The 24,792-nt window shown below is 45.8% G+C and overlaps 2 protein-coding genes across 4 annotated transcripts; both read right to left on the bottom strand.

Moving 5' to 3' along the window:
- Positions 1-1,137: 1,137 nt before the first annotated feature.
- On the bottom strand, positions 1,138-14,914 carry plppr3b (phospholipid phosphatase related 3b). Its single transcript, XM_005478790.4, has 8 exons — positions 14,465-14,914; positions 7,830-7,938; positions 6,671-6,856; positions 6,025-6,151; positions 5,738-5,933; positions 5,592-5,649; positions 5,072-5,245; positions 1,138-4,491 (listed from the first exon to the last, which is right to left on the bottom strand). Exons 2-8 carry the CDS (start codon positions 7,932-7,934, stop codon positions 3,091-3,093), a joined length of 2,247 nt encoding a protein of 748 aa, XP_005478847.1. The 5' UTR covers positions 7,935-7,938; positions 14,465-14,914; the 3' UTR covers positions 1,138-3,090.
- An 884-nt stretch (positions 14,915-15,798) lies between these two features.
- med16 (mediator complex subunit 16) lies at positions 15,799-24,612 on the bottom strand. 3 transcript variants are annotated; one of them, XM_005478789.4, is made up of 17 exons: positions 24,250-24,612; positions 23,200-23,352; positions 22,944-23,128; positions 22,752-22,859; positions 22,371-22,540; positions 21,970-22,251; positions 21,693-21,842; positions 21,487-21,592; positions 21,171-21,326; positions 20,428-20,642; positions 19,881-20,087; positions 18,646-18,856; positions 18,443-18,576; positions 18,057-18,249; positions 16,734-16,950; positions 16,216-16,299; positions 15,799-16,145 (listed from the first exon to the last, which is right to left on the bottom strand). In XM_005478789.4, the coding sequence occupies exons 3-17, from the start codon at positions 23,080-23,082 to the stop codon at positions 16,019-16,021; spliced, it is 2,499 nt and encodes an 832-aa protein (XP_005478846.1). In that variant the 5' UTR covers positions 23,083-23,128; positions 23,200-23,352; positions 24,250-24,612; the 3' UTR covers positions 15,799-16,018. The 3 variants fall into 3 exon arrangements, with proteins under 3 accessions (XP_005478846.1, XP_005478845.1, XP_005478844.1); XM_005478788.4 differs by having other exon boundaries at positions 23,200-23,308; XM_005478787.4 differs by lacking the exon at positions 23,200-23,352.
- Positions 24,613-24,792: the final 180 nt, after the last annotated feature.

The raw sequence follows: 24,792 nt of genomic DNA, 5'->3' as shown, positions 1-24,792 counted from the left end.
GAAGTAAAAACCATTTCAGGTGTCACTGAGAGAAGGCCAAGGGTTTGCAGCACTGTCAACAAAGTAAAGGGCGGCTTCTTTGGAGAATCTAAAATATAAAACATTTAAAGTTATTTATCAATTTTGTTTTTGCTACATAATACCATATATCTTGCTTCATATATTTGATGTCATCAGTGTCTACAATGTAGCCAGCTGATTGCATGGCTTGGTACACCCAACCTGATGAGGGAAAGCTGGATTGTGAGACTCCAGCTTGTCACTCTGGTGGCTCAAACAGGCTCTCCTCCACACAGGTCTCATTTATAAAGTGCTTTACGAACCCGAATATTATGGCTAATGGCTGGATTTTCCGATTTGAGTGCAGCTAGCCAAACAACGTACAGCCACTTACTGCTAAAGAGACAGACAGTGAAAGTGGACAGTATATCCTCAGTTTAACATAAACTCATTGCAACACAACAATTAGTTTTTAGTTTTAGTTTCCTTATTTTCCTCTGAGTTATCAGTTCTGTCATAACCTAAACTAATGTCTATTACCTGAAACCAACCAACCACATGACATGCTGTTCCGTACTGACAGAAGATGGTGCTAAACATATTTTTTAAACTTTATATTTCATCACTTATTTCTTAAATCCAGCTTTACAGACAGAGTCACATCTATGTCAGTTTTTGAGAGCAGGTCTCCATGATGGGAATTAGCCTATATGTGTGTAACGCTTCATGTTCTCTTTAAGGTATTTCTTGATTCGTCCATGTCTGCTACAAACAGTGGATTTTAACAGCAAAAAAATGATCACAATGACCCTAATCCTGTCCTGTCAGAATATGTAATATTTTTAAAAAATTTCTCTTAAATCTCAGCAATCAGGGAACAACAAAGATCTTTCTACCTCATACAGACTGAAAAGTCTTTTTAGAGATTAACCATCTGCTACAGATTGAATCATTTCATCTGTGGACGAGGCTTAAAACAAATGGTTAGGGTTGGGGTCATAACAGATGATGACCTCACAGAGTTAAACCAACTTGAATCACAAGGTGACCCTAAGCCGGATAAGAAGCTAAGAACATGAATGTTTGGATGGCAGAATATGCAGGTTTATCCAACAAAATAGAAACTTCGATCTGGTATTAACTTTACTGTTATTTATGTCAGTTTAGCTGGTCAAAACACCACAAGTTGTCCATAATGTTGCTCTGAATCAATATCGTTGCACTAAAAAACCTTTTAGCAACGCTACGTTAATTATCATTGGTGTTTCAGATGTTTCATAGAGATGTTGATCTCTGTGGACAATCAGGACATGCATAATCAATCAAATAAGTAATCTTGTTTAACTGAAACATAAACTTTCTGTAGACAGAAATAAATAGCTTTACTGTGAAGCCATGGCTTTAACACCATTTTTCATTGCGATTCTTTGAAGAAACATTTGATTAATATTCACGCACGTAAAATTTCGGCCGTCTTTCGCACTTATAAAGCTCTGAAACAAAATCACCTAGTTTATTTTTAAACCTAAACGTCTGTGACGAGATTTAATCTCATGTCGGTCCATTAGTAATAAGTACTATCATTCACACGCAAAAACAAAACACTCACAACCTCCACCAATCAGACAGCACCACACACAAACAAACAAACATGCTGAGAATCACTATAGCAACCGAACCATCACATCAGAGAGGCAAGAAATATACAATCTGATTTAGACTGCCAACATGGCCGCCATCACAGAATCCATAACTGGAGGGGTTGGGTTCTGCTGCAGGGTTCTTGTTTGTCGCAGGGTTATGGTTTGTCGCCGGGGTACGGTTTGCCGCAGGGCTACGGTTTGTTGGAGAGCTCTTGTTTATTGGAGGATGTTTGTTTGTCGGAGGGTTCTTGTTTGTCGCAGGGTTAAGGTTTGTTGCAGGGCTACGGTTTGTCGCAGGGCTACGGTTTGTTGGAAGGTTAGGGTTTGTTGGAGAGTTCTTGTTTATTGGAGGATTTTTGTTTGTCGGAGGGTTCTTGTTTGTCGGAGGGTTCTTGTTTATCAAAGGGTTCTTGTTTGTCGCAGGTTTAGGGTTTGTTGCAGGTTTCTTGTTTGTTGGAGGGTTAGGGTTTGTCGGTGGGTTCTTGTTTATCAAAGGGTTCTTGTTTGTCACACGGTCCTTTGTTTGTCACAGGGTTCTTGTTTGTCGCAGGTTTAGGGTTTGTTGGAGGGTTCTTGTTTGTGACAGGGTCCTTGTTTGTCACAGGGTTTGTTGGAGGGTTCTTGTTTGTGACAGGGTCCTTGTTTGTCACAGGGATGTTGTTTGCTGCAGGGTTAGGGTTTGTTCGGGTGTTTCAAAAATTTAGTGTTTGAGTTTGTCTCTGTGCTTTGACTTTGAGCTGTTTATTGAATGAGTTCCTTTCTTCTTAGAGGCTCAACACAGTGGACAGCATCTCTTCGGCACAGATGGAGGTGTTCCTTTCTGGATCACAGAAAAATCGGGTCAGTCTGTGTCAGTCTAAAGAAGTTTGTGATTGGATTCCTTCGGGATTAAAACTGTCCTTTAGCCACAGCCTGAATCCTTTCTAAAGTTAAAGTCACTGAACAGGAAACTGAATGGGTGGAAGAGCAGAGGTACCTCAGCACCATCACTGACCAGAAACAGTGAGATCATCTGATAAATGTGAACAACACCTCTGTCTCTGTTTATAACCACTGAATCCATCCTTCTTGGGATGATTTCTTTGGATAGCAACTTATCTCAAGAATTATAATAATGATACTACTACTACTAATAATAATAATAATAATAATAATAATAACAATAATAATAATAATAATATGGTGCTCTGTGGTGGGTTCACTTGGAAAAATAAATAGTTGCAATAGCATTGATGTCCTCCTAGACTCTCTTAGAGGTAAGATGTCTTTTTGTGGAGAGAAACTATCCAAGTGTTGAGCTCCTAAACCTTGAGCTCATCATCTCCTGGGTGGAAACCTCTTCTCACAGCTTTTTGCTTGCATAGCATCACGCTCCTTGTTGCCAACCAGGTTTTGTGCTGTTAGTGACCAGTTTCAGAGTAAGGCTTTTATTTTGAAAAGTAACAGACTAATCTTTGAACCTCCGTCCCTGCAGACTCTTATAATAGTTCTCCTGCTCAGTCTGGTTACGGATCTCTCGATCCAACAGAACCAGTGCTGTCTTGCGCCTCATGGCCATCTCCCTGCGCTGAGCATCTGATGACATCTCTACCTGCTGGTGAGGTGGGCTTGAGGATATGGTAGGGTCAACAGTGGCGCATGGTGAGGCAGAGCGGCGTGGGTGGAAGCTGCTGCTGCTGCGGCTGGCCGAATCTCCTCGATTCAGGTTAGAGAGGCTGTAGGTTTCTCGTGGGTCTCCCCCATTGGGTGCCCCCACCCACTCCCATGGGTTACCATTACCTGATGGGGGATGGGCTTGGGGAGGAAGCGGGACTTGGACAACAGGATAGTGGGATGCATGGGCATCCACTGTGATGATACCTGGCCCCTCCCGTGGTTGCTCAAAGGGGTGGCGGTAGTGTGGCGAGTCGGCAGTGGAGGAGATGGCAGAGCAGGTGGATGTGGTTTCGGAGGACTTCTCCCCAGAGGACGAGGATGGCAGCAGGCCCTGCTGCTTGGACATAGCAATGACTTGCATCAGTCGTGGCTGGTTGGCAGCACCACGCCCGGACCCCTCCCCAGTTGTCTTCTCCCGGATGGCGAGCCACTTGGCTCGGGTTAGGGCACTTTTTGGAGAAACCGGTGGGGGTCCTGCTTCTGGGATCTGTGGGGCTCTGGGTGTTGCCACAGCTTTGGCCCCCCCTGGAGGTGGAGTGGGGTTGCGACTTGCGTTTGCCCTCCCGGCATGCACTGCAGGCTGGTAGATCGGGGCTTGAGAACTGCCATCATCAGTCCCCACAGAGCCCACCTCAGAGCCGTCCTCACTGGCTTCGTGCTCTGCCTCGTCCCGAACACTCATACCTCGCATCTCCATCGACTTCTGCTTCCACTCCGACACCAGCTGCTGCGACCGCATAGGGTCCATGGGCACCTGAACAGCTTTCAGACGGCGCTGCACTGGCTGCACTGGCTGCACCGGCTGGACCGGCTCCTCAGAGGCATCGTTGGCCCCCAGTACACCATTTACATTCGTGCTAGCTCTTGGCAGCGTGTTGCTGAAGGTCACCATGGTCTCCTTTCCCATGGGGCTTCGGGGAGCCAGCAGCTCTACATCCACACTGGCCCTCTTCAGACTTCCCATGGACCCCTTCTCCCTCTGCAGGGGCCCCAGGCCATCCAGCCGGTCCATGGGAGCCGGAGCTGCCGCTATCTCATCGTTACTCTCTGAGGCAGAGGCAGGGCCTTTGTTATAGACTGACTCGTGTCCCCGCTCAGTCAGTGCTCGGAGAGGGTCCGCCTTTAGGGGTGGAGGAGGTGGGGGTGGAGTGATGTCATCAGATGATTTGAAGTTGGCAACAGCGTGAAGGGCCTGACGGAGGAGAATAAAATCTCGTGAGTCTTTGGAGAGTCACAAACCTCAAAAATACTCTGAAACCTGATCTAATCGTGAGATCAAACCTCAGAGACCAGCACCAAGATCTGTTACATCATTACCTCCAACCTCTTCAAAAACAATCAAATCTCCCAGTTTCAACAACTGAGTCGGTGTCTTTGGATGATATTCTATTAAATCAGGCTTTAAATTATTTGAAAGTCTTAGTTGTGTTTTTCAGGCTGAATGATTAAAGCTGCCTCAGTGACCTTCTGTCTGTATTTTAGGTGCTGTTCAGATGTTTCTGTGTGCTGGCAGGTTTAATATTCTCTCATATTCAGTTTGATATTCAGCCCATCATCTCTTTGTGAAGCTCCTGGGCTGAAGCGTATTGGGTAAATAAAGATTTCAGTCACTTGGAGCTGCAGAGCTGTTGGTTTTTGATCTACCAACAGCCTCCAGTTTAAGCTGATGCAGTCGCCATGACAACACCAACAAAGCCATGTCCATGACAACAGCTGCAGACTCTGCAGCTCCATCAGACAGAAATACACACCAGGTGTGTCCTTTATCTCACCAGGTAGGCGGCGATGAAGGCTCCGATGAGGAAGCCCACATAGACGTCGATGGGGTGGCTACGATGCTGCGTGATCTGAGTCAGGCCAGTCAGCGCCGCGGCAATGGCAAATGCAAACACCAGCACCGGTTTGAGCAGCTTGGTGCTGTCTGAGATGGTCGAGTTAAAGTACATCTGACAGGAAACAGAAGCTAACATCATAGAATGCCACAATACAGCAAATTCAACACATGTTTATCAAGACAAACAAAACTGAGCAGTACAAGCAGACCTGACACAATTTCCTAGAGACATTTTTTAAATGTGAACATTGTTTATTCTTATTTATTTTTGTATAAAATGAATTTATTCTAGGATGGAAAATTGAACTTTAATCCGAGTCTAAAATCAGCTTTTAGTTTACATGTGTTAAAAGCAGTGTGGCTGACCCAGCATTTCTGGGCTGAACCCCAACTCTGACCACTGGACCTAAAATCACATGAGCGTGTTTCTGTGGGAAGGTTTACTTTGTCACACTTACAGAAACATAAACAGCAGCGAACGCTGACAGAGTTGCATGCTGGGAAGGAAACGTCTTTCTGTAAGAAGAGGAAGAAAAAAAAACATGCCTCAATGATCAGTCTGAAAACTTCAAACAGCGACACAAACAGGAAGTACGGCAAACACCTCGCAGCCATGATGGCGTGCTCATCCTGCCCAGAGCAGATGTCTGTGGTGATGTAGGCATTCTTCTCACATGACACACCCGCCAGAGTGTAGTTAGGTTTGCAGACAGTGAGGAAGAATGGTGCGTGGTAACCCGTGGACAGCTGGATGATGTCAGTGAGCAGCGCAGTCGCACACAGGCCGAACACGTGCACACCTGCAGGAACACTTCTGACATGTAAGACTGGTGGCAGGTCACAGGGTATAGACAAGTGAATGTTCAGCAGGTTCTGCAGATGCAGTCATACCTACGAAACGGACCGTTCTCCTCAGGAAGGAGTTGAAACTGCAGCCACCGGCGTTGATGCTTCCCTCAGCTCGGCGGAGTTTCAGACGGGACTGCAGGCAGTAGATTGCTCCTTCCACCAGCATAATCTGAGGGACAAAACAAATCCAACTCAGTAGCCTGAAGCAGGACAGGCTGACCCCGCCCACTTTCTACAAACCACCAAACATCAAATACTAGTTTATGCAGAGGTGGAGATGTACAGGTGAGGAAAGCAAAGACACCAAAGACTTCCAAACGTCTGAGGTATTTTCATTGTTCGTGAGGTCAGAATGGAGAGTCAGGGTACACCATCAACCATCCAACCACACACCCACCCATCCACCAGCAACTAATCACTTACCAACTTACAAACACCTATTCAACCACTCAACAGTCATTAACCAACCACCAATCACCTATCCAACCAAACAACCAACCATCCACCAATCACTCATCCATCGACCAACCCTTCATTCAGCCGCTCAAAAACTAAACCACCCACCCATCAATCACATATACAACCATCACCTCCAGTTATCTTCTTAGCCTCCAATCCGACTAGGCAAGTGCGTCATCACTAAAAACGTATTCCTACATAATCAATAAATTCTAATAAATTATGGTACCGAAGCAGCAGGTCCAGCGAAGGCGAGGCTTAGGAGCATCAGCAGTGGGATCAGCTCATCTCCTCCATCCACATACGGCATACTCAAATCTCTGTCGTGGCACCGGAAACCCACTTGAGCCGGCTTCACCACATCGGTCAGCTCCAGGAAGTACAGCGACACCATAGAAGAAGCCACAATGGGCAGCTGCATGCAGACAAACAGATGAACATCTGTTAGTGGGATCATCTGATCCTTGTCGACACGACAGGAAGTGCTACCAAAATGTAGCTCTGAGTTTACAGTTAGTGTAAACAGGAGGCAGAATCCTTTCATCACTCTAGCCTCTGTAAGATAAGCTGACCTCTGTTAGTGAGTGTTCACTCTGTGTGATCGCACCGCCAATTAAAGATAACTATATTTTCACACAAGTTTCAAATACACTCACATCTGAAAATCATGACTGAGCCCATAAACTCATGATGTCAGTGGGGTTTTGTTGTTTTGTTTTTTTACAGAGGTCCCAGCAGACACTGTCTCCCCATACACCTCTACAGGACCTGAGGTCAGCTGTTGCCCCCTGGTGGTCAGTAAAAAAAATACAAGTTTAAGAGACCTCTGGCTTCACGATTCAGACCCAGAAGCTACCTCTATGTTCAGACCAGGGGTGTCGCACTCCAGGCCTCGAAGGCCGGTGTCCTGCAGGTTTTTGATATCACCCTGGGTCAACACACCTGAATCAAATGATTAGTTAATTACCAGGCTTCTGGAGAACTTCAAGACATGTTGAGGAGGTAATTTAGCAATTTAAATCAGCTGTGTTGGATCAAGGACACATCTAAAACCTGCAGGACACTGGCCCTCAAGGCCTGGAGTTCGACATCTGTGGTCTAGACTGTCTGCGGATCTGAAGCATCAGGGTGTGGTCCATGGGCTCTTCAGATGGTCACTGAGGATTTTCATCCAATACTCGAATTATATTGAAAATTATGTTAATTTGTTCAGGAGTTTTTTGATCCTCTAAATGAAAATAATTTCCAAACAGTTCATGCAGAACTTTTATTAAATAAGTTGAATTAAAGTGGAAAGTCGGAAATTCACATGCTGTTTGATTTGAAAAACAGCACGGTGGACCGGACTGTAGGTGTCATGCGACCATTTGTTTGTTTGTTGCTCTCACCTCTACGAAGTAGAAACATGGCAGCAGAGTCAGACTGTCCTTTGGAGGTTTCTTCTTCATCTTCTCTGAGGGGGAGGATGTCATCATCATCATCATCATCCTCATCAACCTATACACGGACGCGCACACACACACAGAAGCATTATTTTCCGATTATTAAAAAACAAAAATTTGAAGCTGAACTTGTCCAATCACAACAGAGCTGCAGGAGGGGCGGTTCCACAGACAGTAAAAACATGGGGCACTTTATGTCAGAGGTATTGATGCAGCCAGCGGGCCCCTAAGTCTTAACTGGAGAGAGCCTGCTGAACCTCGACCTTCAGATCCGGCCAAAGGTCACCATCTCGCACATTCCTTCTTCTTTTAAAATGTATGAGCTGTGCTTGCTCAAAAAAAAAAAAAAGAGCTGCATTCAGCGGTTTAAAACGAGCCCTGTATCAGAGAAACGTCAGGTTTCACCTGCTGTACCTCGCCCGGTTGCGCGTGACATACAAAAAAAATGTATCCACCTTCACTCACCTGACAAAGCTCAGAAGATTTTGTGATCAGAGGTTCAGTAAGGAGTAAGACAAGTACGCACACATTCCCATCGTTCATGATAATCAGCCGTACTCAAGATACAGATGCTCCCCTTATTGTTGGATTAATCAACAACATTATCCTACATGCAGGCGCATACCAGAAAATCCCCACCTTTGTTGTCTTTGACGTGTGTGTGCAAGAGCATATACAAATTTGTGTATATATATATATATATATATATATATATAGACATAAATGCTCATCTGTTCTATTGCATTGCTCAGCCATCTTATTTTAGTTTCAATCTTCATGTTAATAGTTTCTAACTTGTCACAGATTGATGGGAGCCTCTCCAGACATAAGTATTTAAGAGAATGTCTTACCAGAGGTTTCTGGAAATAATGTTTACCCTGCAGCTTGCCTCTAAGACAGGGACAAGTTTAGATTTAGTTTACAGAAGAGCTGAACGATGTTTCGCGCTTTATCACAATGATCGTTCTTATTAATACTTTCACCTTTTGTAACTTTCTCACTCAGTTCGTCATGGCTAAACATGGTGGACGGTATTGATGCTAAAAGGGCTGCTAGTTTTAAATGGGCCTGATAAAAGAGCCAGACTATTCAGTCGCCTTAAATACTTAAAATGTGAGATGGCATTCCTTCAGGAAACCCACCAACTGAATAAACATCAAGACTTAAAGAAGGATGGGAGGGTAATATATTTCATTCCAATCTTAATTCTAAGACATGTGGGACAGAATAATAAAAAAAAAAATCAAGTTTACTGCGACCACTGTCATCTCAGACCCACGTGGAGGTCTCGTAATCATTGACGGGCTCCTTCACAACACATGACCATCCCAGTTCGGGTCATGCCCCAAACTGGGATGATACGTTTATAGAGAAAATAATCTTGTTAATTCCAGATTTGAACTTGCAGGAATTGATCCTGGGGGAGATTTAAACTGTGTAATAATACTGGATCAATCCAGTCATAAATCTATAAACCTAACAAAAAAGGCTAAGCTACTTTCAACTTTTATGGAGCAGGTTGGAAGTGTTGACCCGTTTTTTATTCCCACAAGGTAGGTGTTTTAATTTCTTCTCCTCATCATATGGCAGAATAAACTGTTTCTTTGTTGACCAGTCCCTTGGTACCTAACCAGACAGAAAACTTTGAGCTGGTAGGGGCTTTTGTGAAATGATATCCCTCAAAATTAATAATTTTTTTTTTTTTTTTTAGAGTTCAATAAAAAAAAAAAAATCAAATCCGTCCTTCCCTTCTCTGGGAAGCACTAACAGCAGTAATCGGGAATTCTGCTAAAATAAGATGAAAAATACTAAACTGGAGGAGCTCATTAGATCAGTATCCATGGTGGATGGTCAGTACTCCATCTCTTCTTCCACTGAACAGTTTTAAAACAAGAAGAGCCTCAAACCTGAATTCCGTCTTGATGACAATAGGGGGCAACAACTGTCAACTTCAGCTTCTTTTGAGGTTTTATAGACATGTGATGTTAGCTTGTTCATCATTTTGTACATGTGACGGCACAGGATCACAAAGGGATCGAGATGACCCGGCTGGCGTTTGACACATGTTAGCAACAGCGCCAAGGTGCAGCTTTTATTTTGAAGGTGAGCCCTATCCATTTTCTGTTTTTCCCACAGTTTTCACAGCAAGTCGTTAGCAAACAAACATGAAAAAGTAAAGGTAACCATGGCAACCAATGCAGTCACTCTGCAGCTTCTTTGCAGCTGATTTTCTTTTGTTTCCATAGCAACCACTGCTCTATTACTTTCAATATGGCTGACAAGCTATAGGCCAGGGGTCAGCAACCTTTAACACCCAAAGAGCCATTTGGACCCGGTTTCCACACAAAAGAAAACACTGGGAGCCGCAAATACTTTTTGACATCTAAAATGAAGATAACACTGTATATATTGTTTTTTACCTCTATGCTTTGTGTGAACAACTAAGGCGTGTTGCTTATAAAAACCCATGAAGTGCTGCAGAGAAAATTACATTTTATTTATGTAATTAACACATTTTGAACTCTTAAAGAAATATAACAAAGGAAAGACACCCAGCTGAACTAAAATGATCCATGGAGCAAACAAAAACTGTTGTGAGCCGCCACCCTTATATCGCCTTTGGGCTTTTGGAGCCTTGACCTGACTTTTAAAAAATAATTGGAAAAAAGCACTATGCTCCTAAAAGATGAAAAATAGATATTTGCAAAATTCTGCCTAAATATGTATTTTACCAGGTTAATGTGTGTGGCGGGGCATGGTCTGCAGCGCAGCTGCAGGGGAGGCGGACGCACCTGAGCGGCACCCACAATCATGCCTGGCCGCCTTAACATCTGTGCTATCTATGCTGTTGTGTTGTCGGGCTGTGAGCTGAAAAGCTACAGCCGGCTGTATGTGTACAGCAACCATGTGTGAAAAGTGGTCAATAAAGAGATGCTGAAAAGCATGTTCATGGAAACATCATCGGGTCTGCTGTGATATGTTTACAATGGGACTTCTGCTTCCGAACCTCTGCGCACAGCGTCTGCAAATCGTGGCTGTACGAAGTCACTTTCATCTTTACGCAGGACTGTAAGCTGTCATCTGTGAGGCATGAGCGGTGTTTGTTTTTAACATAGTTCACGGTGGAGAACAGCTGCTGACATAATGTGGTTCCAAAGATCCATAATTGACCTACCTGGGGTTGAAAGTAGGGCTGCACGATTTTGCATAAAATGAGAATCACGATTTTTTTGCTTAGAATTGAGATCACGATTCTCTCACGATTTTCTTTTCCAATATAAATATTTATTGCACTTATTAACTGCACATCAACTTCATAACAGTTGAAACTGAACATAAAAACAATAAATAAACATAAAAACAATAAATGCCTCACATTTTGTTGTTGCCGCAAAATGTTGTACTGCTTGAAATTCCGTCTCCACCGTTGCTCGACACTGCGTGTATAGAGCAGGTAGTGCAACAATAGAAAAATAGTTGCGGGACGGCACTGTGTAGCATTTGTCTAGGGTGTTGATGATTTTCCTAAATCCCTCGTTTTGCACAGTGTCGATGGGAGCCATATCTTTGGTCAGGTGATAAGTAATAGCCTCCGTAATTTCTTTGTGCCTGCGGGAGTTCGACGTGTATAGGGAAGCGCTGTATAAGGTTCCCGTTACTGATGTTTGGGTGGTTGACCGGCACAAATTTTCTCCTGTCACTTTCTCGTCATCCCTGACGTGTTCTCCGTTGTTTTTTCCCTGCCAATTTGAGCATCACGGCACAGCTTCTGTATCACGTGGTATAAGGCTCCGCCCTTGTCATTTGTTGAGCAGGAAGAGTGAGCGCTTGTTTTCATGCAGATTACGTCCCGGATCAAAATGCGGTACAATCGTCGTTGTCTTTTTTTTTTTTTTTTTTTTTTAAAATCGTTGTCATTTGGAAATGGGATCGCACATAAGTATGAATCGAGATCGCGATTTTCTAACGATTAATCGTGCAGCCCTAGTTGAAAGTCTCGATAAATGCACGGCGTTTCTGCGGGTACACCGTCTTCCGCGAGTGTGGCGCTTATTTTGAGGGATGAAAAAAATAATAGAATATAATTTTATTTTTATATTTATTTAGGGCCTATCACAATAATCTTCCAATTTAGAAGTACAAGTTAAAAAAAAAAGAACTAACATAATCAAAATACACTTCAGCTAAATACTTCTCATTTATTTTCCCAAACCATGCGGAGCCGCACTATAAGGACTAAAGAGCCGCATGCGGCTCTGGAGCCGCAGGTTGCCGACCCCAGCTATAGGCGTACGACGTCCTGCCCACCAAGTTTGCGCCTGAATGAAATGAGCCAGGTAATTTCAGTCACGCTGTTTCAAAATGGAGGATTTTCTGTGGTAGGAAGCTGCATACTGGTTGGCTCACGAGTTTTCAATCACAAGTCATTAGACAAGCAGATCCACCCCATTGCCATGTCCACTTTTCTGCAACAGTGGAAACTGGACTTTAGAAAGTAGTGGGCAACATCACGGTGTCGCCCACTGGTTTCTAAACCGATGCCATCCACGTTCCCGGTGGTTCCCGTGACCTTTAAAGAATTTGACCCACCAATCCTGAGCTAAAGATTCAAACACAACAACACAATGACCAGTCAGCTTAAAGACGCTGACCGTCTGTCTTTCTCGTCTGCTCGCCGTTTAAAGTCGTTGTGAGGTCGTGGACGTGACCTCGCAGACCAGCGGGAGAGCTGCGATCTGGACGAGAGGAGGAAACTTATCCATACAAACTTCTGATGAAAGAAGCGACTGTTTCTGCCCCTGTGCTGTTGACTGCAGTCAACAGCACAGCAGTCAAACTTCAAAAGAAGCTGAAGTTGACTGCTGTCGCCCCCTAGTAGCATGGTGTGGGCGGGGTTAGTGGCTCCTTTACACCTCCACCTCAGAGGTTGGAGTGATAAAATCCCACTCAGGGAACCATTCAAAAAATGAAATGTTAACGCTTCAGCACGTGGTGCCAGAACTCTGACACACCTGAGTTTACGTGATCACATGACCACAGGAAGCAGCTGGACACCTGCTGCTCGGCAGGGGCGGATCAAGAAGGGTGGAATGGGGTGGCAAGTGCCACCCTAAAATCATCCCTTGTCACCCCAAGTGCCACCCCAGTTTTGCATATGACAGTGTTGTTTATTAAAATAAGATAGCATTAACAGTTTGAGCATAGTTACAGTCAACAGTGAATATAAATGCTAAAACTGAAGATATTGGATAGTGTTCCCCCCCTGCACCATTAACAAATGGTTCAGCCCATAGCAGGGACCGGCTTTTTTCTTGTTTTCAGTAGCAAGCGATGCTTATGATTGTGCCAGAGCACATTTTGAACAACACCACGGGAATTTCAGATTTTACACAGGTGGTTGGATGTTACACTCTGGAAATGGAAGGAAGGTGAGTGTTATTAACCCTCTGTGGTCCACGGACACGCTGCACCTCCAAATCACATGACTATGTTAAGCTGACATAGCAACAAGCTGCAGCTATGCAGCTATTATATTTGCATTTCAAGTTATAAAAATTTACTCAACATGTCTGTGTTGTTGTTTTTTACAGTAAAAAATACTACTAGGGTTTAAAGTTCTTTGTGTGATTTCAGATCAGTAATAGTACTATTAACAGTAATAGTAGTACTAATGCAGTATGTCAGTGAAAAAAACAACTAAATTCAGTTGAGCTGAAAAGAATGATACCAAACAAGGCAAGGTGAAAAAAATAAAATGAAACAATTTGAGGGTGAAATACAAACGTAAACTCAAAATTAGTCAAAAATGGCCAGTTGTATTTCAGACCTCAGTGGGTTAATCATGAAAAATTAGGTTAAAATTTTTGTTCATGACAGTGCAGATTTCTGACATTTTGTGTAATTTAAACATGTAACAATGTGATTGTTTTCTAACAAAAAGCAGTGTGAAACTTAAGTTAGACGTGTGTTTGTAAATGATCTGCCCCATGTTGTGTAGCTTTCTGGATTTTATACTTATTGGGCTACATATTTATTTATTATACAGGCTATACAGTACATAACATCAAAACTCACATGTTTTATGTAACTAAAGTATGTAATTATGTGGGCTACAGACAATAATTAAGTTATAGACTATATTTATATGAAAAACGTATACTTACTGCATTTGAATCATTTTAACCATATGTAACCACCTGCATATGTGTTTGAAAAAAAAAAAGCCTTGATTTTGCCACCCCATTTGATTTCCTTGCCACCCTAAGAAAATTTCTCTAGATCCGCCCCTGCTGCTTGGACCCTCCTCCTCACACCTGTATTCAGTCATTTCAGAGAACTCCACTGAAAATCAGTCTGAAGACAATCAGCTGCACAGAGGAAGCTCTTCATCATCATCACCGTGACACACTTCACATTAATGCCAATTAACAGCTGACCAATCAGTACACAGAAGTCCTCCACCCACTGATGGAGCCGCGCGGACAGACAGACAGGTGGAGGTGCAGCAGGACCGGAAACTGAACAAAGCAGTCCGGATTTTGCACCTCTGCAGCAAAACACATACACACACACAGTCTCACCTCTGAGCATCCACCTGCTCTGGATCCCGTCAGCAGAACCGGAACCTCCGCGCAGACGCACAGCGGACACACCTGCCGGGTTGCTGCGGCTCGGTCTCAGTCCGGTTCCGGTGGGTTCCGTTTCCTGCAGAACAGCGCAGAGACGTCTGTGTGCTGGAGGAAGCTGCTGCGGTGTGTGTGTGTATTTCAGGGTGGGCGGGGCAGAGCGAGCTGTGAAACGTTCCTCGTGCGTGTTGCTGTCAGGTGATCGGACCCTGAAGGGTTAAACTTTGGCGCTGTTTTTAACCCTTCACGCACCTGAAACGTCACAGAGACAAAAACACGTGATTCTGCTTTTTTTTTTCAATCGCCTGAAAAAGCAGCTGAGTGCAGGCTGTGGCGCCCCCTGCTGGGACAGGAGGGCGGAACATGCTGTTCTTCAGAGGAACCTGAGACAGTCACAGACAGGGAACCCTGGGTGGGCTGAAGCTCACCTGCAGCAGGTGTTACTGGCTGAACGTTCTTCTGAAGGTTGGTGTTCTTTAGCTCATTCAGAATTATGTCCAGTTTATTAACATTAAATCCTGAATTCAGACACTGTGACCTGAACAGAGAACATTTTCTTACAAACATCCATGTGGATGGAAGAGAGGTAAGAATGTTCGACAGGCTTCTCTTCATCATTATATGTGATCACACACACAGAATTAAACCATAACTAAATATGTAAATGGTAAATGGACTGATTCCTATATAGCGCTTTTCTACTCTCCCGGAGTACTCAAAGCGCTCTATGTAGTTTTGTATTCAGGAAAGGAGGTTGTCTGTGCTCCAGGTTCAACCTAAACAGATGAGCAGGTCCACCACAGGGGGGTGCTGTTTCAGATCTGCTGTCATGATGTGAAAACTGAACTTTGAGTCCTCAGAGCGGTGACTACATGTTTGCATTACCTTTCACTGTGTATGTGTGTGTGAGAGAGTTGAGTGAGAGAGAGACTTTAAACTGTATTGTCCTATTTTTCCTGCAGCTGGAAATGAGCTGGATGATAAACATGACTGAAAGAATCTCTTTCTCTCTGATTGATGCATCTCTACCAAGCAGAGTGATGGGCAGACGCGGGTGCTCAGTGCGTCACCTGACAGGTGGTTATGATCAGCTGAGAGAAACCACAGATGTCTGTAAAGTAATTTCTCCCTTAAAGACGTTATGTACACGATGAACCCACCTGACACTTTCTGCAGCATCACTTCTGTTCCCATGGAAACACCCGATGACCCATTTGTTCCATCAGTGTGGTGTGACATGGACGAACCAGCGTTCTCAGGTGTTTGGACACAAAAACAGAAACACCTCGTTCAGTTTGGTTGGCTTTATTAGAAAAATGCTGTTTATGTACAAAGTGCAACTCCGACGATAAATCGGAACTGGATTCAGTCCCTGTGCCTCACACAGAACCTGGTCTCATGAAGCCGGTTCTGAGCTGGATATTAAAGACCATTTTCAGGAACCTGATTGGTCAATAGGTTTGGGATGTGAATAAGCTCCACAACAACAGGTGGTGAAGTGTCACCACTTCAGGTGAACGTGGGTGGGATCCTCCTCCACAGACCACCACACAGACAGTTCTTAATCCAGCGCTGCTCCCATTGCTTCATGGCGTTTGTCTTGTTGGGCGAACGGAGCATGGTCACACAGCCGCACCTGAAAGAGGCGGAGCATAGTGGTGTCATCATGAAAGTGGAATATGTGACATCACTTCCCATGGACTCACCTTGTGCAGGCTTTGCTCTCCTCGGTGGGACAGACGCCCATGTGAACACAACGCAGGTTATCCATTCTCTGAGAGCCAGGAGTCCTGCGAGCACACACAGAAACACACACATAATGTGTGTGGGGTTGTTATAGGAACTCGGCTGAAAGTCCTGTGACATCATTAGCATGTGACATGAACAGAGGAAGACGTGGAGGCGATGGTGTATCTGCTGCTCGGTCTGTGGCGTTGTTCTTTGTGCAGCCGTGTTCCTCAATGCCGGGTTTCAAAAACGGCGGTTTTGATTTTCATAAAGGAGACGCTCTCATGACTCATCGAGTGATGCCACTGACTAGCCAATTGGTGGCATGCAGGCTGCTGACACCTGAGATCGCTTGGAACCCTGGCCAGTGGGTACTGAATTAGTACCTAGTACCAGGTACTACCACCTAATGGAAAATCGTAAAAACCGAGCCGACACGAGTAGGTTCGAAGGGAAACGGCAGTTATTGAAAGCTGCAGGCTCAGGTGTGCATTACCTGTTGAACACCTCCAGAGGTGTGGGCGGGGCGTTGCTGGGCAGGGACGAGGCCTTGCCAAACTGCAGCCTAAGTGGGTGCTTGCCCTGGAGCTTCACCATCACGCCGTCGTTGACGGGCAGCCAGTCCATGCTGGGCACCAGCAGCTGGCTCGGCAGCAGGCAGCACTCGTCAATCAGACTGTCGTCGGGGTCCTGGGGGGCGCCATCATCCCGTGCTGAGTGACAGAAAATGGGAAACTGTTTAGTAGTGGTGACAGCTGAAAACTGCTTCAGCCTCTCTTTGACCTGAGTTCATGCTTCTCTCGTGCGGAGCTCAGCAGGACAATTGTTTTCAGGGCTCAGGTGAAGTTGATGGTGACGAAGAGCACACGCCACACGTCTGTGGTTCTGGTCATGCCTCAAACTGGGATGATAAGTTTAGAGAAAATCTTGTTGAGTTCAGATTTGAAATCACAGAAATTGATCCTGGGGAGATTTAAACTGTTTAATAATACTGGATCAACGCAGTCATAAATCTATAAACTTACAAAAAAGGCTAAGCTACTTTCAGCTTTATGGAGCAGGTTGGAAGTGTTGACCCCTTTTTTTTTTTTTTTTTTTTTTCCTTTTTAAATTTCCCACAAGGTAGGTGTTTTTATTTCTTCTCCTCTGTGCATCACTTGTATGGTCCAGATGTTCATCCAAGTCTCAGGAGCAGCAGGGAGGATTTCATATTTCAGGAATCAGTGGAGCAATCTGAGGAATCCTTCCAGAGTGACGACTGACCTGTAGCAGCAGCTAGCTGTGAGTCTGAGCTCAGGAATATTTACCGTTTCCATCTCACTGTCAGTTCTACCTACAGAACACCTGTTGCCAAACGCATTGATCAGATTGGTCAGATCTGTTTATTTCCATGTGAAAACCCCCCCCAACAAAAACAAACAGTAAATTAATTAAGAACAATTTGCACGTGGTGGTGAGTGATGGCCCGTCCCATTCTAGTCTGATCTGCTCTGAGGCTGATGGAGGCTTTCATCCAGTTCTCTCTACGCTACACATGGACGATTAGATGTTTTCCTCTCTTTGCTGGACGCTTCCTTCTCTCAAAACTGCTGATGGAACTGCATGGTGTTTGCAGTCGAGGACTTCCCGTTTCACTCACGGCTCCTTCAACAACACCTGGAATCACCTGCACACCTTTGAGCTGATTCACTTTAAACAACCATGATTGAGGGAAGACTAACCCAAAACCTCAGATTAAAGCTGATAACCTTTGACTGAACGTGAGAGGACCTGAGGTCAGATAAACCGGCCCGGTCCTGACCCAGAGTGTGTTGCTTACAGCAGAGCCACAGCTTGGTGAGCAGCCTGAAGAGCAGCAGCATGCTGTCCTGGGTGTCCGACGTGGCGGTGAAGGTGGGCAGACAGCCGGGCTTCAGCAGACCCCAGATCCGGATCATCACCAGCATCTCCCTCAGCATCCCCAGAGACGCCCCGTCCCGCATGAAGCCAAACCCGGGCCGGACCATAGAGCCCTATGAGAGCAGCATACATAAACGCGGGGTCAGAGGTCATCAGCCAAACATGATGAATTCTAGTGAGTTCTGCTTCCTGGAGACGAACTGAGTGATCTACATCTGCTTACAGCTTTTGTTTCATTGGAATGGTTCCGAGTCACTCCTCCTAACCTGGAATAAGGTGTGTGCATCGCCACCCGACTTCACTTACCTGGTTGGGCAGGTTGGCGAGCAGGTACAGGACGAAGTCTCCCACCCACTGGATGAGCTGCTGCAGAGACTGCAGAGGAGGACCATCCAGTACAAACTCCTCCGTCTTCAGGTTGATCATCACCTTATCGATATCTGAGGAGACATGGAGCCATCAGCCACCACCCACACATGACGGGTCACCCACGCCACCTGCGGTCTCACCTGTGTCTGTGTTTTTGGCGCAGATCTCTGTCAGTCGGTCTCCAGGACTCTTGTCCGGCGTGTTGAGGACATGAGGCCTCAGCAGAGACTTGAGGGTGGAGCTGATAGCGATAAGCAGCAGCTTGGCATGGAAGTCACACGCTCGAGCCGCTGTCGCCGTGGAGAGTTTACAGAGAGATGCCTTCACTGCCACAATGCGTGTCGCCAGAACCTGAAGCAGAGAATGGCAGAGGGGAAGTCTTCGAGCCAGAAACATCAGAAACACCCCTTCCTGCGTTCTGCTGACTTTCATCATCTCACCTGTCCTGCATTTTCAAATTAATGGTAAATAATTACTGGGACTTTATTTAATAACGCTGATAGCATTCTTACAGCACCCTGTCCAGGTGCAGAGGAAGAGTACGCACGGTTGGGTTTCTAAAGAGTGTGAGCGCAAATTGCCTCCTCTTCATGTTCCTCCATCTACAAACGTTTCACTGCTCGTCCAGACCAAATTTAAGACAATTTTTTTTTTTTTTTTTTTTTTTTAAAACACATGTGCCGCCTGGTTCTAACCACAGGGACTACTTCCTGTAGTCTGATAAAAACCTGCTACTGTGATTCTGCCTGTAAAGCTGATGAGTGCTAACAGCTTCAGCCCTGTTCAGTCACTGAATTTTCCTGATTCATGAAGCAGAACATGAAGAACAAGACAGAAACGACGTTTGTAGGGTTACTGAGGTTGGGCTAGCTGGTATATAATGATGTGCTACATAGCTACAGTTAGCGTAATATAAACAAATTAGCAGAGTGAAGCTGGAGGATGAATGCTAACTTTTTTTTCTCCACTTGATAAAAGTTAACCCGCAGCTTCCCAATGGTTAGGGGCAAATGTATTGGAATGGCAGAAAAAAAGATGCTGTAAATGGACCAAACTTCAGTCAGGAGAACTACTAAGATAATCCATCCACAATACGAGGTTAGTCATTAACATACTGCTGCAGGGGCTGGACTGTAGTTACATAGTAAGGTTTTAAAAACTGAGCTTTAAAATGAATAGCAGTAATAAAAACCGAGAGAGGCCGACAGTGATCACTGACTGTTTTTAGGGTCTTGTTGAGATTAAATAGAAATAAAACATGTTAAAAACACAACAGCCTTAATAAACAGAGAGTAGTTTGGACCCAGAAGCAGGGTTAATATGTCATCACTTAAAGAACTGGCCTTGTGGTTTTCTCCCAGCATGCTTTGCTGACCTGCTGCAGCGCCTGGTTCTGCCTCATGTACTCTTCGTGCAGCTTCTCCACCAGGTTGTGCACCATGCTGGGCTGCACGTGCAGCAGCACGTCCCACCAGTCGTAACCCGTCACCATGCAGTACTCCAGCAGGAACAGCAGGTGACGCAGCGTCGTGTTCATCTCCAGCACCTGGCCCATAGAGGGCGATACACGCAGCATGTGGAGCTGACGAGAGAACAAACAAACAGATTAGAATTAGATTTCAGAACAATTCAAAGCAGCAACTGTCCAGATGTCAATCGACTTGTCCTCGGCTCACTCTCTGGAGACCTTATTTGGTTGTTTTGCTTTCAAATTTCTTATTTCACATTTCTCATCTACCTGAGTGAGTTACTTCACACACAAGTCTTGTAGGTTACAGAGATGTCAGGATTCCCGAGGAAACCGTTTCTCTGCTAAATTAATCGATCGATAAGAAACCATACCGATCAATCTGATCTCTGATTGTTAACGTGTGGCGTTTTATTGATCTGGGCTGAACCAGAACCCAGCTGTGTGTCCTCACCTTGCCATGGTTGTCAACTCCAGCCAGAGCCAATGAGGTCCAGGAGAACTGCAGGGCCTTGAAGTGGACGGCGGGGCCGGCGGTTCTCTGGCGCTTGATGGCCGACTCATCTCCAGGGCGCTGTGCCGAGGAGGCGCCGTAGAACACGCCCATGGTGTGGAGGGAGAGGCGGTGCAGGATGTGGATGCTGCCATCATGAAATGCCAGAGCCAGACCTGAAACCACAATGACATGAGACGGTTACAACAAAGTCCTGCCGCCATCTTTAAAGGAAGCCAGACCAACCTTTAACTTCAGGGGTCAGCAGGGTGTCAGACCTGATGGTCCAGAACAAGCATTGCAGTTTAAGATTTGGTAATGCCCCAAAATAAAGTTCACCAGGTAAACTAAACACAGTGACATTACAATGAGGTCACTGTCTGTGGCTCCTCCCACCAATGCTGTGAGCAAACACTATGCCGTAACAGACACTGATGCCATGCAACGCCTGATGTGTGTTCCAACCTGACAAGTCCCTCCTCCAAAAATGTAACGTCACAGTGGCGCTGCCCACAATGACTGCAATTGGCCCATTTAGTACTCTGATTTCCTCCTACACATTTCTTCTTCTACCGCCATTTTTTCAAATCAACACGAGAACGATCACCTCAACCACAGAAACTCTGAGCTTGAGGAAGGTTCTTCGCAGCACGCGTGTACACCTCCCTGAAGAACAACCAGCCATTTCCAGCTCTGAGGCTCACCGAGTCCGGGGCAGAACTTGGTGTCTGACGCCACCTTCAGGTCAGTGTTGGAGATGGAGATTGGCAGCTTGGGCAGAGCGACAGCCGACACACGCTCCAGGTCGCTGGTGGTCGTCAGGATCCGCCATTTTAGGATGGTCGGCTGCTTCTCTCCCACTGTCAGAAGAGGTCAAATAAAGAAAGTCAGGGCATTAAATACAAAAGGTCAGTGGTCATGAACTCACACACACACAGTCTGATTCTTAAAGCCTCTTGTTACTATGTCAACCATTAGCTGGCTGTTACATCACTTCCTGCTGGTGCTGGGTCTTCTTACCCACTGGCGAACGGTGCTGGAAGATATTATTGACAGGAAGTCCCTCCTTCCTCAGAGACCAGCACTCCACGATGCTGCCGTTCTGATTGGACGCACACAGCAGAACCTGAAAAGTACACACTTCCTCTGAGTTCTGAAGGTCCTGGTGGTCTCGGGTTTAATGGCCACACTTGTCTTATTGATCTGACTGTGCACACTGGTCTTACTTGCTCAGAGTTCTCCCGGGTCAGGAACTTGAGGTGGGTGACAGCGGGGTACTTCTCCCTCCTCAGCGGGTCGGTGGTGCAACGCAGGAAAAGTGACGGCAGCAGCTCAGTGTCAATGCGACATTTCTCACTCACCACGCTGACCACCACCTGAAACAACCAAAGGTAAAATGTCAGGTTAGCATCAGAGGTGATAGCCCCTTGGTGACGCCAGCAAATGTCAGGTTAGCATCAGAGGTGATAGCCCCTTGGTAACACCAGCATCTTTGGTCCTTACCTTGTAGAACTGCACAGGCGAGGAGCTGCTGCCATCTGTGGCAGCCACCACAATGTTCCCTCCTCCGGTGAAGGCAATATCGGCCAACGCCACGCGCCCTCTCAGCCGGCACAGGCTCTCGCTCGCCGTCAGCAGAGCGCCACCCGGTTTCAGCAGCGACACTGTCACCAAACCACTCACTGTCACCGCCAGCCAGCCCTCCATCGGCTTACCGCCAAACAGCGTTAGGGACGGTGAAAATTTCACCCGAGAGAACTTCTCCCCGAAGTTTGTGGAGCCAGACTGAAGCAAGAGGAGAAGAGGAGGCAGGGCTTACTCAACTGGTCTCAGTGAGTATTAAGACACAGAGCTATCACTGCAACGAGCCAGCAGGTGTGTGCACATGTGTGGGCAGCTATTACCATCTCCACGTGCAGTGCCAGCTTGACACCATTGTGCAGCCAGCTGAGAGCGATGATGGGGTCTCCATCTAGCGAGCTCGACAGGACACTCTCCCAGCTATTCACCAGGTGATCCGACATCGACCAGCATTTGATCTGCCCGTCGCCGTCTGCAGACAGCAGCCGTGAGCCTGCAGCACGCGCAAACACACAGACACACACGTCACTTCCTGTCTCTCTCAGCAGAACGTGACACTGCAACATGTACTGTACATAAAGCAAGAGAAAAGCAGATTCTCCTGCTTGCACAGTCTGAACAGCTTATAGCCAATCCGATTCCAGACCAATAACAGTCAATCAATCAGCTGAGCTCATCTCCAAAACATTTAACTGAAGTCTCACCTGATTGGTCCCACTCCAGACAGGAAATGACCTCAGTGTGTCCAGAGTTGATGGAGAAAACATCCCAGGGGTGCTCAGTGTCGATGATATGGATCATGTGACTCACATCTGGAAAACAGAACATCAAGTTCAGCGTGTGTTTGTGTGTTCGCCTGTGTGTGTGTGTGTGCGCGTGCGTGTGTATTTGTGTACTCTTGTCGTCGTCCTCGCTCTTCAGGTCTGTGGTGAAGGCCACGAGGTTCCTGCAGGACCAGGAGCAGACCAGCGGGATGGAAGGGCAGTGTGTGCTCTTCGGACGCTTCTCCCACTCACACACATAGGCCAGTTCCATGATTCCACCACAGAAGAAGAATCTAGAGCCCAGGTGGATGCGTCACCTAAAAAGCAGACCAGTCAGAGGGATTTAATCTTGTCAGCTGCTCTAATCACTTAAACACCAATTACTGACCTGTTTGTGTGGATAGAGCAGAGATGAACATGAGTGATCAGACCTCTGCCTTACCACTACATGTGTCAGACAGATGCATGAGCCACGGGCTCCCCAGTGCCACCTTTACCTGAAGTAGTGGAAAGTAAAGCTTTCAAAAGGGACACTTAGCCACTGGTACAGAGATGTGAAAAAGCAAAGCACAAGTAGAAGGACAAAAGAAAGAAAAGGAACACACATGTAAAGAAGAAAGCTCTTAAAACATGTGGTTGTCCCCACTGGGCTTTCATCAAATCAGCAAAGATGCACAGAAAAGAAGGTCAGACACCAACTAGGGAGAATAAGAAGGACAAAGGGGAACAACACTGTAATCCCGTATGTAGCAGGTTTATCATAGAAGCATCCCAGTGTACTTCAGACCCAGCCACACACTCAGACACAAACTAAACAACAGTGTATGCTGTGCAGTGCCGTGCTGCAAGGAAAGCTCAAACCTGTACACAGAAGAGAGACTCAGCTGTACATCTGCATCTAAAAGTCAAAGGTCACTCTTTTGAGGATGCCAATGTTCACATTTCGGACAGAGAGGACTGATGGTTAGTGGAAGAAGCATCTATGTCCACTGTGAACGAACATCTTTGAACAGAGGGCGGGGTTTACAAAACCGACTATTTCCACCCAGATCCATACCTTGGCTCAGGTGTCCTCAACAGGTCACACGATGGGCTGGGGCAACATCTCACAGTGGTTTCACCATTAAACCCCATTGATGGTAATGAGCCCCACCTTCTTTCATACCTTGGTTCTTGTGTTGACTCACATGATCAATAGTGGGTAACCCTCAGGATCACCTCCAATGGGGATTAAACACCTGGGACCCTCCACTTTAATTTGTAGAACTAAAGAAGCCTGTTGCATGAAACGTCTTTACAAACTTAAAGCAGTTCAGCTGCTTCCTTTTCAAACTGAGCATCAAACTGTTCACCCAGGCCGTGCCAAATAACACCATGGTCACAGTACTCAGTCACAACAGTGAATGAGCAGCTGCACTAGCCGCTAGCGTTAGCTCACCTGACGGTTTTCCGCTCCTGTCACCCAGATGAGAATGAAAATTAGCTGTTTTCCTTTTCCTGTTTTTAAGGCTGTTTAAAATTAACTTAAGGTCATTAAAACACCGAAACAGCAGACTTGAGTTGAATTCAGCGCTTTTTGCTTGCTGCTGTTAAAAACAAACCGCTCTCTGTTAAAAGGATGTGGGGACCCCGCGGCTGCCTCTACAGCTGCCTGACTATAAAACACTGACGGCACCCCGAAGCTCTACTCAAACAGCGTCAAGGCGAGACGTTTAAGCCACGTGTAATATAAACGTGTTTGTCTGTGAGATGACTGATATAACCTCTGTGATCAGTTTGATATCGGCTCTGTGCGACGAACCGGCTGTTAATCTGACGGGCGCCGCGGACACCCTCCTCTATCCCCGGGAACATTCTGCCCTCAGCGAAGTCTTCTAGGCGGAAAAAAAATTAAAAGATACCTGCATCGATTTTAGTTTATTGTGGTTTCCTTTACTAGTATTTACTAGTTGTTGTTTTTAATAATGGAAACTAAAGCTGA

This window comes from Oreochromis niloticus, linkage group LG23 (assembly GCF_001858045.2).
Source record: "Oreochromis niloticus isolate F11D_XX linkage group LG23, O_niloticus_UMD_NMBU, whole genome shotgun sequence".
NCBI classification, from domain to species: Eukaryota; Metazoa; Chordata; class Actinopteri; order Cichliformes; family Cichlidae; genus Oreochromis; species Oreochromis niloticus.
This window is presented reverse-complemented; position numbering and strand designations above follow the sequence as displayed.

What these genes read in the sequence shown, in the direction of transcription:
- plppr3b (XM_005478790.4), bottom strand. Translation starts at nt 7,934, where the DNA reads ATGAGGATGATGATGATGATGATGACATCCTCCCCCTCAGAGAAGATG. An exon ending in CATGTTTCTACTTCGTAGAG is followed by an intron (nt 6,857 to 7,829) that starts GTGAGAGCAACA and finishes GTCTGCATGCAG; the next exon opens with CTGCCCATTGTGGCTTCTTC. An exon ending in CACGCCATCATGGCTGCGAG is followed by an intron (nt 5,650 to 5,737) that starts GTGTTTGCCGTA and finishes CTCTTCTTACAG; the next exon opens with AAAGACGTTTCCTTCCCAGC.
- med16 (XM_005478789.4), bottom strand. Translation starts at nt 23,082, where the DNA reads ATGGAACTGGCCTATGTGTGTGAGTGGGAGAAGCGTCCGAAGAGCACA. An exon ending in CGCCTGTGCAGTTCTACAAG is followed by an intron (nt 21,843 to 21,969) that starts GTAAGGACCAAA and finishes TGGTTGTTTCAG; the next exon opens with GTGGTGGTCAGCGTGGTGAG. An exon ending in AGAACCAGGCGCTGCAGCAG is followed by an intron (nt 18,857 to 19,880) that starts GTCAGCAAAGCA and finishes TCTCTGCTTCAG; the next exon opens with GTTCTGGCGACACGCATTGT.